The 15,705-nt window shown below is 40.3% G+C and overlaps 1 protein-coding gene across 1 annotated transcript in view; it reads right to left on the minus strand.

The window, feature by feature from the left end:
- LOC133520308 (zinc finger SWIM domain-containing protein 8 homolog) overlaps positions 1-15,705 on the minus strand; it is a gene marked incomplete at its 5' end in the record, with an annotated part of 41,497 nt that overhangs the window by 12,270 nt on the left and 13,522 nt on the right. The window contains 14 exons of the mRNA XM_061854677.1: positions 62-226; positions 1,094-1,285; positions 1,824-1,917; positions 2,689-2,906; positions 3,324-3,466; positions 4,209-4,362; positions 4,485-4,696; positions 8,132-8,210; positions 8,529-8,663; positions 9,915-10,175; positions 10,532-10,639; positions 11,037-11,153; positions 11,872-12,067; positions 13,629-13,939. Of these exons, the coding sequence (XP_061710661.1) occupies positions 62-226; positions 1,094-1,285; positions 1,824-1,917; positions 2,689-2,906; positions 3,324-3,466; positions 4,209-4,362; positions 4,485-4,696; positions 8,132-8,210; positions 8,529-8,663; positions 9,915-10,175; positions 10,532-10,639; positions 11,037-11,153; positions 11,872-12,067; positions 13,629-13,939 (2,385 nt within the window). The remainder of the gene's footprint in view (positions 1-61; positions 227-1,093; positions 1,286-1,823; positions 1,918-2,688; positions 2,907-3,323; positions 3,467-4,208; positions 4,363-4,484; positions 4,697-8,131; positions 8,211-8,528; positions 8,664-9,914; positions 10,176-10,531; positions 10,640-11,036; positions 11,154-11,871; positions 12,068-13,628; positions 13,940-15,705) is intronic.

Raw genomic sequence — 15,705 nt, forward strand, 5'->3', positions numbered from 1 at the left:
GTCTCTTCCATATATGCATTTTTGGGCTAGGTAGTAGGGTTCCCTGTTGTGGTTCACTTACCGGCGGCGGCGGCGCGGGCGCGGGCGCGGCCGGATGCGGGTGCGGATGCGGATGCGGGTGCGGGTGCGGGTGCTGGTCGCGGTAGGCGGCCAGGCGCGGGTTGTTGGTGTAGTACACGCTCACCATGGGGCCCTTCGTCAGCTGGTGAATGTCGCGGTCCAGGAGCTGCCGAAACAAAACTTGCCTTATTATTCTGTTATTGTTAAGGCAAAAGTTTGGTAGAAGAGAGGTTTAGTAAAAGACGATGATGGTTCGCGCCTTTTGGGTCAGTTTTTGGAACCAGCCATCATCGTAAGGTTGCATACCATATTCTAGTTCCTGGCCAGCTTGACTGAGTAGTCCCTATAGAAAGCGCTGGCGTCTCGTGCCCTCACACAGTAAAGAGTCGGATGAGTTCACCTTTAGGAAGGACATACCTTATGCATAATCCTCGCCAGCTTGACTGAAGTGCTTTCCTTCGCCTTTAGGAAGGAAATACCTTATATTATTCATGAGGTAGTAAGTCTAGCTAGCTAATGACTGGGTCATCCTTGTAGAAAGCCAGCAGGGTTAACGCTAGTTTTCCGGGCTGGCATGTCGTGCCCCCGCACAGTAAGGGGTGTTCGGAAGACGTCCGCCTATAGGAAGGACACCTTGTTTATGATCCTGGCCAACTTGAGCGAATCGTCCTTATAGAAAGCCAACAGGGTTAAATCCAGTTCTCCGCGCTGGCGTCTTGTACCCTCGAATAGTAAAAGGTATTTTCCTTGGCCTTTACGAAGGACAAACCTTACTCATGATCCTGACCAGCTCGACTGAGTCATCCATGTAGAAACCCAGCAAACACCAGTTCTCCGGGCTGGCATGTCGTGCCCTCGCAAAGGGGTATTCGGAACACGTTCGCCTATAAGGACATACCTTGTTCATGATCCTGGCCAACTTGACCAAGTCGTCCTCGTAGAAAGCTAGCAGGGTTAAGGCTAGTTCTCGCTCTGGCGTTTCCTGGCACAGTAAAGAGTGTTCGGGTCACAATCGCCTGTAGGAAGGACATACCTTGTTCATGATCCTGGCCAACTTGACCGAGTCATCCTTATAGAAAGCCAGCAGGGTTAAAGCCAGTTCCCCGCGTTGGCGTCTCGTGCCCTCGCATAGTAAAGGGTGTTCTGCCTCAGATACGTTCGCCTTTAGACCCAGAGCAGCCACTGCTGCCTCGAAGCCTAAAGCTTCGTCTGAAGGTTGTCTCGCCTGTGGAGAGTTAAAAAATTTAAAATATTTACATGACTACTCATTGACAAGTTTTTTTTTTCACTTACGTTATCAAAATTCAAAATTTCAAAATTTATTCTGCAAATAGGCCTCAAGGGCTCTTTTACAAGTCAGTACAACATTTATAGTAACATCATATAGTGACATGAAAAATACATAACAACATTTATAAATACAACAGCCAATACCTGGGTAAACATTACATTATAATAATCTTAAAATAAACAATTACTACATTACAATAGAGATGTATAGTCTATATGGTTAATATCTGTCACCCCTTAGATTCTGTTATAAATCCAATAGGATTTATAACAGAATCTAAGTTTGATTACGTAACCTATTCAAGAATACAAACGGGACGGAAAGAGGATTTGCTATTCGGTAAACTTGCTTTTGACATTTCACGCCCAACAAGGGGCTTGGTCCTCTGCTGGTTGGTGCTGGAGTCCTACAGTTTATTTATACTCCTTATACTACAAAAAGTGGTTTGCTATCAAAGAAAGTTCCTACTTACTGGGTGCTTGTTTTCCTTGTCAGTCGCAGATAAAACTAGGACGTCGAACAGGAAACTTGCTAACGCGATAGGTAGTAGAGCGGGCCCTCTATTTCTGTAACAACAAAATTAGATTGTCAAGCGTTAACATTGAACAGTCCAGTAATTTTTCGTTTCCTATTTTATCTTCTATCGTTTCTATTTCAGGCAGACCCTTGATATATTATCCCTCACTCGCTGTTAGTCGGAAACTAAATGGCTTAAAGTTATGTTAATATGTATGAGTGTAAATATACTTAATAAAGGTAAAAATAAATAAAGAAAAAATTAATAAAGACATACGGTGCATAAATATCATCATTATAAACATGACGGCGTGGCTCCAGTACCAGGTGTTTTGTATTGCTATAAGATGTTGTTTAATCCGCAATTTAAAACTACTTACTGTATTTCAGTTTCTAAGGGGTGGAGGTATATTATTCCAGCATTTCGTTGCTGTATATTTGAAGCTACCTCGAAATGCAGCAGTACGGTGATTTGGTAATACCTATTCGTTACAGACCGATCTGATATCATACAAGCTCGACCTGCTTGTGCGCCACGTGAACTCATCGAACAGATACTCTAGATCTGAGGTGTTGAAACTCCAAACAACAAAGATGACAGGTGCAGTTCTGTACGAAATGTCATTTTGAGAATACGTGGTTTAAATTATATTGTTTGTTTACATTCTTTTAAGGTCCTAATGGAATGAAGACTAGCTGTTCAGGTCCGCAGTTTTTACAGCAACGTTGAACAACGTTGTTGAGTATGACCTCTAGGGCTTTTGCGCTGGCCGTTTTTAATCTATAGACTACCATCATTTAGACTTAAGTTTATTTCTTACCTCAGCATGCCGTCACGGAGTTGCTCAGCCTTTTCCCTAGCTAAAGCTAGCTGTTCAGGCCCAGTAGGGAGTTTCTTCAACAGCGCCACTAGCTCGGTCTCTTGGTTGTTGAGTTTGACTTCTAGGGCTTTCGTGCTTGCTGGAGGTCGCGCCATTTCAAGTGCGAACAGACCTACGCGGAAAGCTAGTTCGTGGTGCTCGCTGAATTCTGCTAGAACCTGTGGAGAATAGACAATGTTAGTAAAGTTGGGATATCATTTAGACGAAATTTAGGGAAAAGGACTCAACTCACACTAATTTGTCAAAAACGTAAACGATTCATTGCAATACCAAATGTTTTAGGACATATCTTTTCCGTTAAATTACGTACATTTTAAATACTATTATTTAATCGAAAACAACAGTATATTCGTCTTTCTCATAACCTAACAACAAGAAAATCGTTTAAAACTTTAAGTACCTTAAGTTGTCAAAAAAAATTAGGGAAAGTTTTCTAAAATCTGTTAAAATGACAAATCGTGGGCATAGCTCATAATCTTCGTTATCTACCGATGCCGCTTCGTTAATGACTTAAGGTAAGAAGTGGTTTGCTTTGTCATGACGTGACTATAAATATAAAGGAGAAAGTGACTTACGGTGCATAAGAAGGCGCATTTAGCCAACGTTGCCGACGCGAGACAAGACAGCCTGTGGCTGGCCGCGCACAGCCGCGGGGACGGCATGTGGCGGCGCCGCGCTTTTCTCATGTCGTGGCTGTTGGTGCCGCTCGTGCTTGAGCCTAGAAATATTCATAATTTATTAGTATCTAGATTGTCGGTGTAGATGTGGTACGAAAAATTACACGATTAAAGTGGCAACGGGACACAAGAAGCGAGAAGAAAATATTAAAAAAAAAAACGGTCAAAGGTTTGACTGTTTTAATTTTTTTTTTTTTTGAAACAGAATCGTTACAACTATTGAGCTTCGAGAAGACTTGAACTTATGATCTTCGACGTTTTTTTGCCAACTCACTAACTTTTTGGACGCTAACGACGGGATATATCCACGTACGCGTACCGTAGGTCCAACGCCGAAGACAGATTAATCTGTCAAAGACTGCAGAGCAACATAGACCTACGTGCATATGCATAAAGTTCACTTTCAGTTTTGAAACTTGACGTGGCGTCCGAGCGATAGCTTTTATGTTTGAGGCGGCGATAAGGTTAAGGGATGTACTACACCCGCAACTTCATACGCGTAGAAGTCCTAAAACTTTTACCCCTTTACCGCATACGAAGCCATATACGGCGGATATAATATTCAACTCTATTGACAACTATTAAAGTACAAATTTCAACAAATTGTTTTTATTTCATGTGGTAAGGGGGGGGGGGATTGTACGAAATCTCTACTTAGTCAGGTTTTGACAAAGATTTACGGTACGATCAAGCAAAATGCACATTAGACCAAGATATTGGGTGGGATGAACAATGAGTTATCCCGCTGGATTTAATTATTGGGTGTCAAAAATGAAAGTGTACCCAACGCCGGCGGGCGCGCGAGCAGCTCCCTCGCCAGGCGCGCGCCCAGCGCGCAGGCGTCGCGCGCGTGGCCGTGCGCCTGCAGGCCCTCGGCGCGCGCGAAAGACACTTCCCAGCCGCACTCCCAGCCCGGCGGCGCCGAGCCGGAGCACTGCTGGAACAACAATAACACTTACAATAGGGAAGATTACAGGGAGATTATGTAAATATTGAATGTCATCCTGACTTGTAAAACAACGATTTTACCAATAAATAAATGAATCAATCAGTTCTCACCACGGCCGTGCCGCTGGTGCCCTCGCCGGCCACGGCGCGCCGGGCGGCCGCCGCGTCGTAGAAGTACAGGTTGCAGTCGTCGTCCGACACGGACTCGTCGTTGGACACGCGCCGCGCCGCGTCGTCCGACGACACGGCGGGCGAGCTGGACTCCTGGGAGTCGGTGTCGATGCCGCTCGCTACGAGGATCTCCTCCTCGTTCTCGCAGAAACCTGGGGATGAAGAATTGATGAGCGGAGCCCGGAATTTTCGTGGCAAAACAAAAGACTGTCGCAATCATGGTAGATCCAGAAACATTTTTTTTATCGATGTCGAGATGTTACCTATATACAAAAATCATACCGATATACTTACATTTTTTTATAATCATTCGCGACAGTTAATTTAAAATATGCAATAGAAGTGGTCAGTTAAGGATTGTTTTATGTGTTATTATATACTAACTAAGAGTACTTTTTTTATTTAGAACACAAACAGTCACATATACAAATGGATTTGAAGTACAATGTAGAGTACTTAACATACTTAAGAATCATAGACCTGGAGGTTCATTATTAAGTACATAATGTTAACATACATACTAACAGCATAAAGAAAATAAAATCATGAGCCATACTTAAATTCTACTTACTAGTCTTCAGAGCTAAATCGGTATCTAAATATCACATGAAACTCTTACGTTTAATGTAATAGGGCAGAAAAAAAAATACAATAAGTAGTAATACAGTAAGTAGGTTTAACATTCATGTCTGTTTCATGAATTATCGGATAATTGTATTTTTTTTGTGGAAAGCCTAGTCTGATATGTACAGTGATAATGACACGAATCTGACAGGAGTAAATAACGTACTCCAGCAAGAATTAGCAGAAATACAGCAAATCTTCAACAAAGACATTCTCGCTGAAGTGAGTGTGATGTCCATACAATGGCATTTCAATGCTCCCGCCTGGCCCAGCGCTGGAGGAGAGTGAGAAGCCCAAGTGAAAGGGCTTAAGTATCATTTACGTCGTATAATCGGCGAGCAGAAACTCACATGAAGAGTTTTATATGGTTTCAGCCAATATAGAAAGATGCATGAACAGTAGACCACTATGCGCAATATCAGAAGATCCAGACGATTTGGACTACCTGACACCATCGTACTTCCTTAGCAGTGGCCCTGTGCTAACAATATTAGATACGGAACAGGACGAGCGAACAAGATGATACAGAACACAAAAGATACATCAAGACCTGTGGAAACGTTGGCAATCAGAGTACCTCTGTCAATTGTCGGTCAGAAGCAAATGGAAGCAAAAGCAAGAAAACCTTAAAATCAACGACATTGTCATCATACACGAACCCAATCCTGCATCTAGAAAATGGGCTATGGGTAGAGTTGCACCCGGGAAACGATGGCCTCGTCCGAGTTGTAACTCTAAAAACAAAAAGCGGTATTATCAAACGGCCGGTCGTAAAGTTGTCGCTATTATCAACAGATACGTCCTTACACACAGCATACAAATTAATGACGACACCTCTCCAAGCAAGCAGCGATGACGAAGCCAACAAACAAGAAGCACAGCTATAAAACGTCGAGCCCGCCGCGGAAAAGAAAAATAATACTTCGAGAAAAGGTCCAAGGAAATCAATCTTCGCATCAATGGCCTTATCACTATTTTTATTTATGACCGCAATCACGACCAGACACTGCTACTACAACATTACGAAGTTGAGCAAATCACTCTATTTGGATAAGATATCAAACATGCAAGTAATACGCGATGAGTGGAAATTGGTCGTATATTACGACATGGACCCCTACTGGGACGGCTCAGCAACATTTGAAAAGTATTTGAAACAAATCGACAATGTTCGTTCCAAAAAAAAAATCAAACATGTGACATAATAATGTTGCAATTACATCACAGTCACAGCGAGATACGATATCATAACAGCATGCTACTTAGTCAGCGTTTTGAAACACATGTGCGAGAACGTCGCGGCCTTGCCGACGGCGTAGGCTGTATCGCTAACAGCCTCTTCGGGATCCTAGATCAACGATTCGCCGAACAGTATGAGAAGATTATCAAGGACAATCAAAACCATTTTTTTTTTTAATACTACAAGAAAGGCTTAAATATAAAGTATTTTAAACACTGTTTACAGTATGTGTGACCAACACCGTTCACCACTTATTAATTAGGTACAATTAGTTAGATTATTCGGAGCATTTTTTTTTTTACAAGTTTTACAACACTGGAGCTTAAGGCTCCGGGAGGCATTGACAATGATAAATTCATGAAGAAGATAAAATAATCCTTCACAGTTAACAGTGCATGCAGTGTTACGTTAATATTGAATAGTTACAATTTTTTTTTCGCTTCATATCAATAGATGTCACATTTAGTTATTGTCTCTAAGTACATCTATTACAAGTTTTTTATACACACCAGTACTTTGGCTCTACTATGGAAGAATCAAACATCAGTAGTCGAAGCAGAGTACAATTTGCTAAAACGAATAGAAGAGGCAATCAACAAACAACATAAAGTCATCAACCAACACTTAAACAGTTGAATTAACGCAACCAATACACTGCAAACAGAAGTTCAAAACGCCGATATCATGAACGAATTAGCCCTCTCAACAAACATCGCCAACAACATGCTCACCAAATTAAAATCGATTCAAGATACCCTGTTGGACACAATAACCGACAGTCACCACGGCATGTTTAATATCCAGTACCTGGGCGACCGAGCTTTGCTGGGTCTAACTATTTATTGTAATATGGTGGTGTATAGGTGATAATCTTAAATACATTTTTTTACTAAATTAAACTTGTCTAAAACAATAAAAATTACAAAATATATATATAAACTTGAACATATAAAAAAAAACAAAAGTTAGTCACCGGGCCAGATTCGAACCCGTAACACTCGTTTCTAGGCGTCCGCGTCTTAACCCGCTGGACCAGACGGACAGTGGCTGGCAGCACGAAATTAGCGACCATATTCCGCGTCGAAAGAAAAACGCATGTAAACTCGAAAACACGCGTTTTCCCAAACATAAGACTAATCTAGATAGATTGTATACCCCCAAAAACCCCCATATACCAAATTTCAACGAAATCGTTAGAGCCGTTTCCGAGATCACAGAAATATATATATATATATATATACAAGAATTGCTCGTTTAAAGGTATAAGATTTACTATCACCCGAACAGTTACGCAACGAACTGAGCATTAAGGGTCCGCAACCGTTACCGTTAAGGGTCGGCAACGCGCATGTAACTCCTCTGGAGTTTCAGGCGTACATAGGCTACGGAGACTGCTTACCATCAGGCGGGACGTAGTATAAAAAAAAAATCATTAATTTTGTTTCATATTCATCTCGCGCTTCTCTCGCGGGGCAGAGTCTTTTCTTTTGCCGCGAAAATTCCGGACTCTGGTAGCTTCAAGTGTCATAGCTTTTCCTCGATCGTTTATTTTCTATTGCGAGATGCTGTGTATAGGAAGTTGCGTACCTGGATCCAAGTATCCACGTAACGCATTGTAGATTATTCGTTGCAACATGGCGCAAAATCTAACCCACTGTATTTTTAATAAATCAACATAAATATCTAGAGAAGAGTATTAAACAAGTGTCAAACAGTACTTTACCTTCAGATGAAACACTAGAATGGTTCCCATCACTGGGCCCTGGTTGCTCATTGCTGCCCTCGCCCGAACCACAAGGTTGCTGAAAAACAAATCAACACATTTAAAATGTTAAAAAATACAACTATTTATACACAACTTTGTACTTTGTTAAAGTAGATACTTGTTATTAGTAATTTACTGCTTGTGAGCATTGGCAGCGGCAAAGGCAGTAAAAACTAATGATACCCAGTTTTATACCTTGTTATTGATATTTTATAGTAACATTTTAAGTTAGGTCTAAAATTTCAATACACTGGCAATGTTTTTCGATTCGCTTATTTTCATTATTTTGGTACGACTGGTTAGTCCATTAGACAAGTATCTTTAGCAGTGGCCCTTAGAATTTGGCTTTACTTACTTGCCCTGAAGGTCCTGGGATGGCCAAGTCCACATTAATTCTTGTCCGATGCACCAAAGTGCGGTGAGGGTCTGGGTTGGTGAGGCGATAGCTCAAAGACATCTCGTTGTTTAATACTGCTTTTGATGAATTCACCTGCAATTATACCATAGCATTTACTAAAATCTCGAAGTTTTTCTTGCTATTCAAGGACCGGTATGATTCAGTCGGGTTGCAGTCGTGCAGCTTTTTACCTTTTATATGAATTATTCCGAAAATATGCCTACTTCTGTTTAACCTTTTGAACGCTTTACGTTAAAAACAAAAAACCGGACAAGAGCATGTCGGGCCATGCTCAGAGTAGGGTTCCGTAGTTACTCTTCCGTCACAAAAAGCTAAACTGGAGCTTAAAGTATGGTAGATTGTTAACCAAGGGATGAACTGTGGGTGTACGTCTTTTTACTATGAAGGGGAAACTTTTTGCGATAACTCAAAAACAGCTAATCTGATCATATCTGCTATAGTTTTCATTTAATGTCTTTCTTAAGCTCTACTTCCAAGATTTTTTTCATATTTTTTGGACCTATGGTTCAAAAGGGGGGGACACATTTTATCAAAAAATGTTTGTTGAAGACCCCTATTAGTTTTGAAAGACCTTTCCAACGATATGCCACACTGTAGGGTTGAAGCAAAAAAAAATGTTCACCCCCACTTTACGTGTAGGGGAGGTAACCTAAAAAAAAAAAAATTTAAAGATTTTATTGTACGACTTTGTCGGCTTTATTGATTTATATATCCTGCCAAATTTCAGCTTTCTAGCACTAACGACCACGGAGCAAAGCCTCGGACGGACAGACAGACAGACAGAACGACAGACGGACATGGCGAAACTATAAGGGTTCCTAGTTGACTACGGAACCCTAAAAACGTTAATGACAGGCCAAGGTCCCGAGCGCGAGCGAGCTAATGTAAACCTTACTTGAAAGTCTGAAGATTACTTTGACACGTCCGCCATAACCCTGGCACTGTGGGCACGACTAGTTACGACGCCTTTAGGTGTTCTTGGCGTTCAAAAGGTCAGTTTTGCTAGTCAGATCCCTCGGCTATATCACTAGCTATTTTATATTTAAATTATACTATGGTATGCAGGATTTTTTCATGATATTTTTCTATTGAGCCAACTATAATCTTTTAAGGTTTTGGTCAGTATGCCCTTATGAATATAACTATCGTGTAAACTTTTTCATAACATTCGTTCTTAATTAAAACGTGTAAATATTCAATTAAAAAAAACTAATATTTTGCGTAATCCCGTAAAATAAAATAGCGCGTAAAACCCTTCATGGTGGGTTGAAGACCGGGTTACACTTTCGGAAATCCCAAATTTGTAAAGCATTGTTGACTAACCTGATGCACATCAGCCTGTTTTTCAGCATGTCTGAATATAGTGAACGGACTGTGATACAGCGGGTTCAGGTCCTTAGTATAAGTCACTCCGGGTATCTGGTAGTCATCCCATTCCAGATAGCAGGCCTCCATAGCGGGCTGGAAGCCAGGGAACACTTCGTTCTCTGATATCCCGTTGATGTAGGGGGGGTGCGAGTGGGTCCTCGTGTGGCGGGTGTGGGATGATGAGCTTCCCATGTGGTTGTTGCGGTTTTTGGCAACCTGTCATGAGAAATGGGTATTATTATATATATATGGCATAATTTGGCGGGGATCGGGCGCCTTGTACGGCCTGTCGCCTTCGCAAATTTAAACTTAACATACACACTTGGCTGCAATAAACATTACACACGCCAAGTTATGACTGAATATAAAACCTTTTGATCACTATAACAAGAAGTAAGGATGCAGAGCTGGCAAATAAACCAGAGGGCTTAACGCCAATATCAAAAAAACTAAAAAGGTTATCTGCCTTGCGTATTCGAGTGACAGAGATAGATAAAGAAATTTCGAATTTGAAAGTAACTCGAATAAACTGAGCAAATATAGAAGGGCTTACTTTATACTTAATATCTTACCTTATCTAACACTTTCATGTGCCACTGAGTGAACTGCTCGTGCAAAGTATCACGTTCATGAGGCGCCAAACCGGGATTCAGGGCAGCCAGACGCCAAAGTACCACAACCTGTTAAAAAAAACTTTAATGTACGAAAGAAAACTGAAATATATGACTTTAAGAGCACTGATCAACAGATTTCATTTGATGCGTATGAGAGCATTGCATTGTAAGCGACTTTAGGTCTAAGGCATATTCAAAGATCACGAAATAGAAATTTCACAGTTGAAATGAAACCTAGATTATTTGATTATTGTTGTCTTTCCTTACTAAAACCATTGGCTAAAGCATATCGTGCGAATCGAGTGACATTCGTGCTTTGACAATAACATATAGCATATAGTTTTGCAACGATTATGTCTACCAATGATTGAATAAGTCGCCATTTTGTAACTTCATATTTCGTAAGCCTTATTCCATCGAGTCAAATCAAGTCTAAAATTGGCTCGTAAAACGTAGTTGTTACCTCATCGCATAGAGATGAACAAGCATGCTGCGCGGCGGAGTTCCCGCTGCCACCGTGCTTGCCGCCGCCGCCCCACGCCACCAGCGCTGCTTTTGTGCTGTACCACCACACTATTATCTAAATAAACAAATAAAAATTATCATCAACACTTTTCTTCCTGCTGGGAAAACATGGGCAATAATCTAGTATTAGTTACGTTATGAAGTCAAGTGTAGCTTCAAAGTAAATGGGACAGCGCCGGAAGATGTGTTCGCTGGTCTACTCTTTCTCACCGCAGTCGGAGGCTAAATGTCACTCATAAACATCTCTCGCACTAAGGATAAAAAGTTCCACATACCCTCCGGCTCCCGACGTCGCAAGGCCAAGAGAAGGGACGATTCCACCATAAGTCGCCTTTTACTTTGATATTTTACGTGTGTGTATGTTTTAACAGGATTGTAGGTACCTGTTCACACGCCATAACCTCTTCAGTGACAATTTCAAAAGCGTTATAGCGTTTCTGTCACTCCTTTTAGCATATCTCGTACTATGGACAAGGGTTCCGCATGCCCTCTGACTTTCGGCCTCGCAAGGGCAGAGAAGGGCCCATTCCGCCTTTACATGAGTTCTAAATAGGATTGTATGTACCTGTTCACACGCCATAACCTCTTAAATGCAGCTTCAATTATGATTTACAAAAGCGGCATTTCTGTCACTCCGTTTGAACATCTCTCGTACTATGGACAAGAGGTTCCACAAACCCTCTGGCTTTCGGCCTCGCAAAGGTAAAGAACGGACGATTCTACCTTTACTTGGGTATTTTACATGTATATATTTTAAATAGGATTTTACGTACCTGTTCACATGCCATAACCTCTTCAGTGATGATCTCCAAAAGCGGTATAGCATTTCTGTCACTCCGTTTAAACATCTCTCGCACTATGGACAAGAGGTTCCACATGCCTTCGGGCTCTCGGCCTCGCAAGGGCCGGAGAAGGGACGACCATTCCGCTGCGGCCGGTGGCGCGCTTGTGCTTAGGTAGTTTACGTCACTGGAAGATTCGGAACATGTTAGTATAGCTAACGGTTGAAGTTATTAAAGATTGAGATGATTTTTCGTTGAGGGCAAAGGGAGCACACTACACTTGTGTTTCTAAATAATCAATATTTTGCTGACAAATTGAAATTTAGCAAACTACAAGCTTTGAAAGGTACGTTTGTATGGAGAACCTAGCTTGCTGGGGATCCATAAGGTCGTGTAAATAAAATTATGTTTTTGGAAGTTTGGCTTGTAAAGATGTTTGTGAATTGACTGCACACATTATGGAAATAGCTGGTACAGGCATATAATTATGGTAAATAGTAACAAAATTGTGACCAAAGTTAAATTGCTGTTTCTTTAATAATTACTCAGGGACGTCGACAATTGGGAAATTAGGGGATCTAGGAAAGTAATTTCAATTTTGATATTTATATTATTTTAATACCGCTTTAAAACTATACATTTAATGCCGATTCTTCTGCATAGGGTCAATGTCTCCGATGTCGTATATAAAGTAGACAGGACTCAAAAGGTCAGCATGTAAATTTATTCAAAAATACTTTATTCATCTCTTTTTGTTATTCATTCATTCAGTTTCCCGTCAGTTCGAAGTCGGGTTATTCATCAGTTCCGGTAAATGTCAATGGCCATATTTCTCAGAAGTGCATAGGACGGTATATTACAATTCCCGTTATGTGAATTGCAATGTAAATATAACACGTAATTTGTTTTGTAACTTATGATAAAACACGCGTGTCAATGTAGGTTACAGGAAGTTCTATAATGCCTTCATCATCATGCTAATTAAAACACTAAAATGTAAGTAATAAATGGCTCTTTATTTATTACTTACATTTAAAAGTAATCTGTTCTATTGTAATAAATAAGTGGTTATACATTAGTAAAATAATACAAATTTGAAGTAACATGGCTGAGATAGAAATTCGAGATTTTCTTTTAATTTTTTTAAACTGATTTATGCTGATTGATTATTTTCAACTCGGCCATTTCGAAATACCTATTTATAAAATGATCCGGCTAACTTATATTTCCAATTACAAGTGCTTCCATTTGCTGTCATCCACGATAATGCAGAAAAATTAAGGGTTTCACCTCGGAATGAGAGATAATAAGCTGGAAACTCGTATACACCCTTCATTGTGGCGTTTTAAAGACTCTTAAAAATCTAAGCACAGTTCGTGTGGTTTGGGATTGCGTGATTTTTTTTGACATTAGACTTGAATAACTTCCGACGCGCACACGATCTATGCTTAGATTTTTAAGAAAACCTTTAGAGCACCACAATGAAAGTGTAGACGAATTTCCAGCTTATTATCTCTTATTCCGAGGTTGGTACCCTTTTTAGCCTTAAGATGACTGGGCAACGACTCAAAATGAGCAGCTCGGCGCGAAAAGAGTCTAAGGCTACCTTCCCGCTCGATTACCAATTAATGGATTTTTTTACTTTTATACACAAAAATACCTCATTAAACTAAACAGTGATAAATAAGAAGGCAGTGACAGCAAGAACTAGAAAGAAAAACCAAGAATTTGTCGAAAAAAAATCTTACCTAAAGACTATAGGAGCAGGAACACAGAACTTGACTAAAATCTTATTGATATTGTTGTGCAAGGTCTTCTCATCAAGGAACCACGACGTGTACTCATACGCTGATGCCCCCGCGGTCGGATCCGGCGCTCCACAGGTCGTGTTAATCTGGTTCGGCTGCGCAGACAGCAGCTCGTCCAGTATACGTTGAGCCGTGGGTAGCACTTGTCGAGGTAGCTCCGATATAAGGTATTGTGCAAACTTCTGTAGCTGGTCTCGTCTGAGCCTTTGGAGGGACTCTGATACAGGCGCTCGCAGACATACTTGTGTTGGCTAGAAAAGAAATAGTTCATTACTATAGAGGCCGGGAAACGAAGGGTTGCAGGCCAAGTAGATATGAACGGCCGAGCGTAGTGAGGTCGAATAGGGATACGCGGCCGGGGACCGCGTTTCTCGCCGCGATTTGTATAGTGCTTTTATCAAACTTGCAATGAAATAATAAAAATAGGATGATGATGATTGTTTAAATATGATATTTGTTTGATATGATGTTCTAATATGATAAGTAGGTTATTCAGTGCGTGGGGTAGTGAAGGGGAACAAAAATTTGATTATTTTTGCGCTACGACGCACGATTTAGAAGATACAGCCCTATAAATATTTTTGTTTCAGTCATGCAGAAATCTTTATAGAGCCGTATCTCCTAAACCGTGCGTCGTAGCGCAAAAATAATCACATTTTCGTTTCCATTTTAATAACCCCAAAGTAATAATGAAAAAAACAAAAAAAAAACATAATGGCAAAATTTTGCTTATGTTATAGGTTTTGTGTGGTTGAATGCCAACACGTTGTGTCACAATTTGACGTTTAAAAACAAAAGAAGGTTGCCTTACAGGCCTAGATGTGTAAGGCTGTACGAAATTCCTTTACATATCATCTTCACTCATCGCACCGGATATGTAGTATTTCCGGACCTGATTTAGAGTGTCATATTAAAATTTCATTGCAAGTTTAAGAAAATACAGTTTTAGTGCATGTGATAACTTTGTTTAATCAACGATGCTCAAAGTCAACGCACAGTCCAATGAGCGATAAAAAGATAGCATCGCTGTTAAACTTAGGTTTTGGTAAACATTGAGAATTATGTGACATTGACTCTGGCGTATTATTGAACATTTTGCGAAGTCTGTAACAGCGTTACTCTATCGGATTCCTATAAGTTAATGCCTTCCAAATATAATTTACACTTTTTACTATGCTGGTAACATTCCCCATAACACGAAAATGACCAAATTGTTGTCATTATACGAGTTATTATTAAAACAAATTGAATTGTGACTGAAACCAGCAAGCAGATTTAGATTTACACGAGAAGATCGTTTATATAAGTCCTATTAACCAATGATTTCTACATTATATTATATCTGGGATGAGTGCCAATGCCAACAGATCAGCAGGAAGCGATTTGGCCTAAGGAATCAGGTTCCGGTGTATAATGCATTCGGTTATCTAACACAGCGTTGTTACGTAATACATAGTTCTAATCTATGTGTTGTTTTGATGGGTGACTCCACTTCCTTGTTACCCGTTACCATGGTTACGTTCTTGTGGATTACTTTATGTATCATGGTTGCTTATGCTATATAAGCATTCAGCTAATATGCATTTTTGTGGTAGTTAAAAGCTCTTTTAATAACATATCAGTAGATAATCTCTTATTAAAGGAACTAGCGTCTTCTCGTGGCTGACAGGAAATAATAACAATAAATATTTAATTTACCCTAATTAAAAAATGGTGGCTAATAATAGTATTTTATACAATCGTGATATAATGGAAAGCTTTTCAGTCGAGTACCGTGTTAATAGCTAGTAGTCCGCCTTAGTAGCTACGTGATTGAAAAGCTTGATTATATTACTATTGTATATAATATTTTTTCTACGACTTAGTATATACATAACCGCGCGACTATTTCATGAATATACTCATGAAATAGTTGCCCGTTTATGACTTTTCCATGGGAGCGCGGCGGCACGTGATTGGTAAATTTTTTTGACTACAGCGTATCGATGTGAATATTATAGTCAAGTTGGAAGCCCAT

This window comes from Cydia pomonella, chromosome 8, assembly GCF_033807575.1.
Source record: "Cydia pomonella isolate Wapato2018A chromosome 8, ilCydPomo1, whole genome shotgun sequence".
NCBI lineage: Eukaryota > Metazoa > Arthropoda > Insecta > Lepidoptera > Tortricidae > Cydia > Cydia pomonella.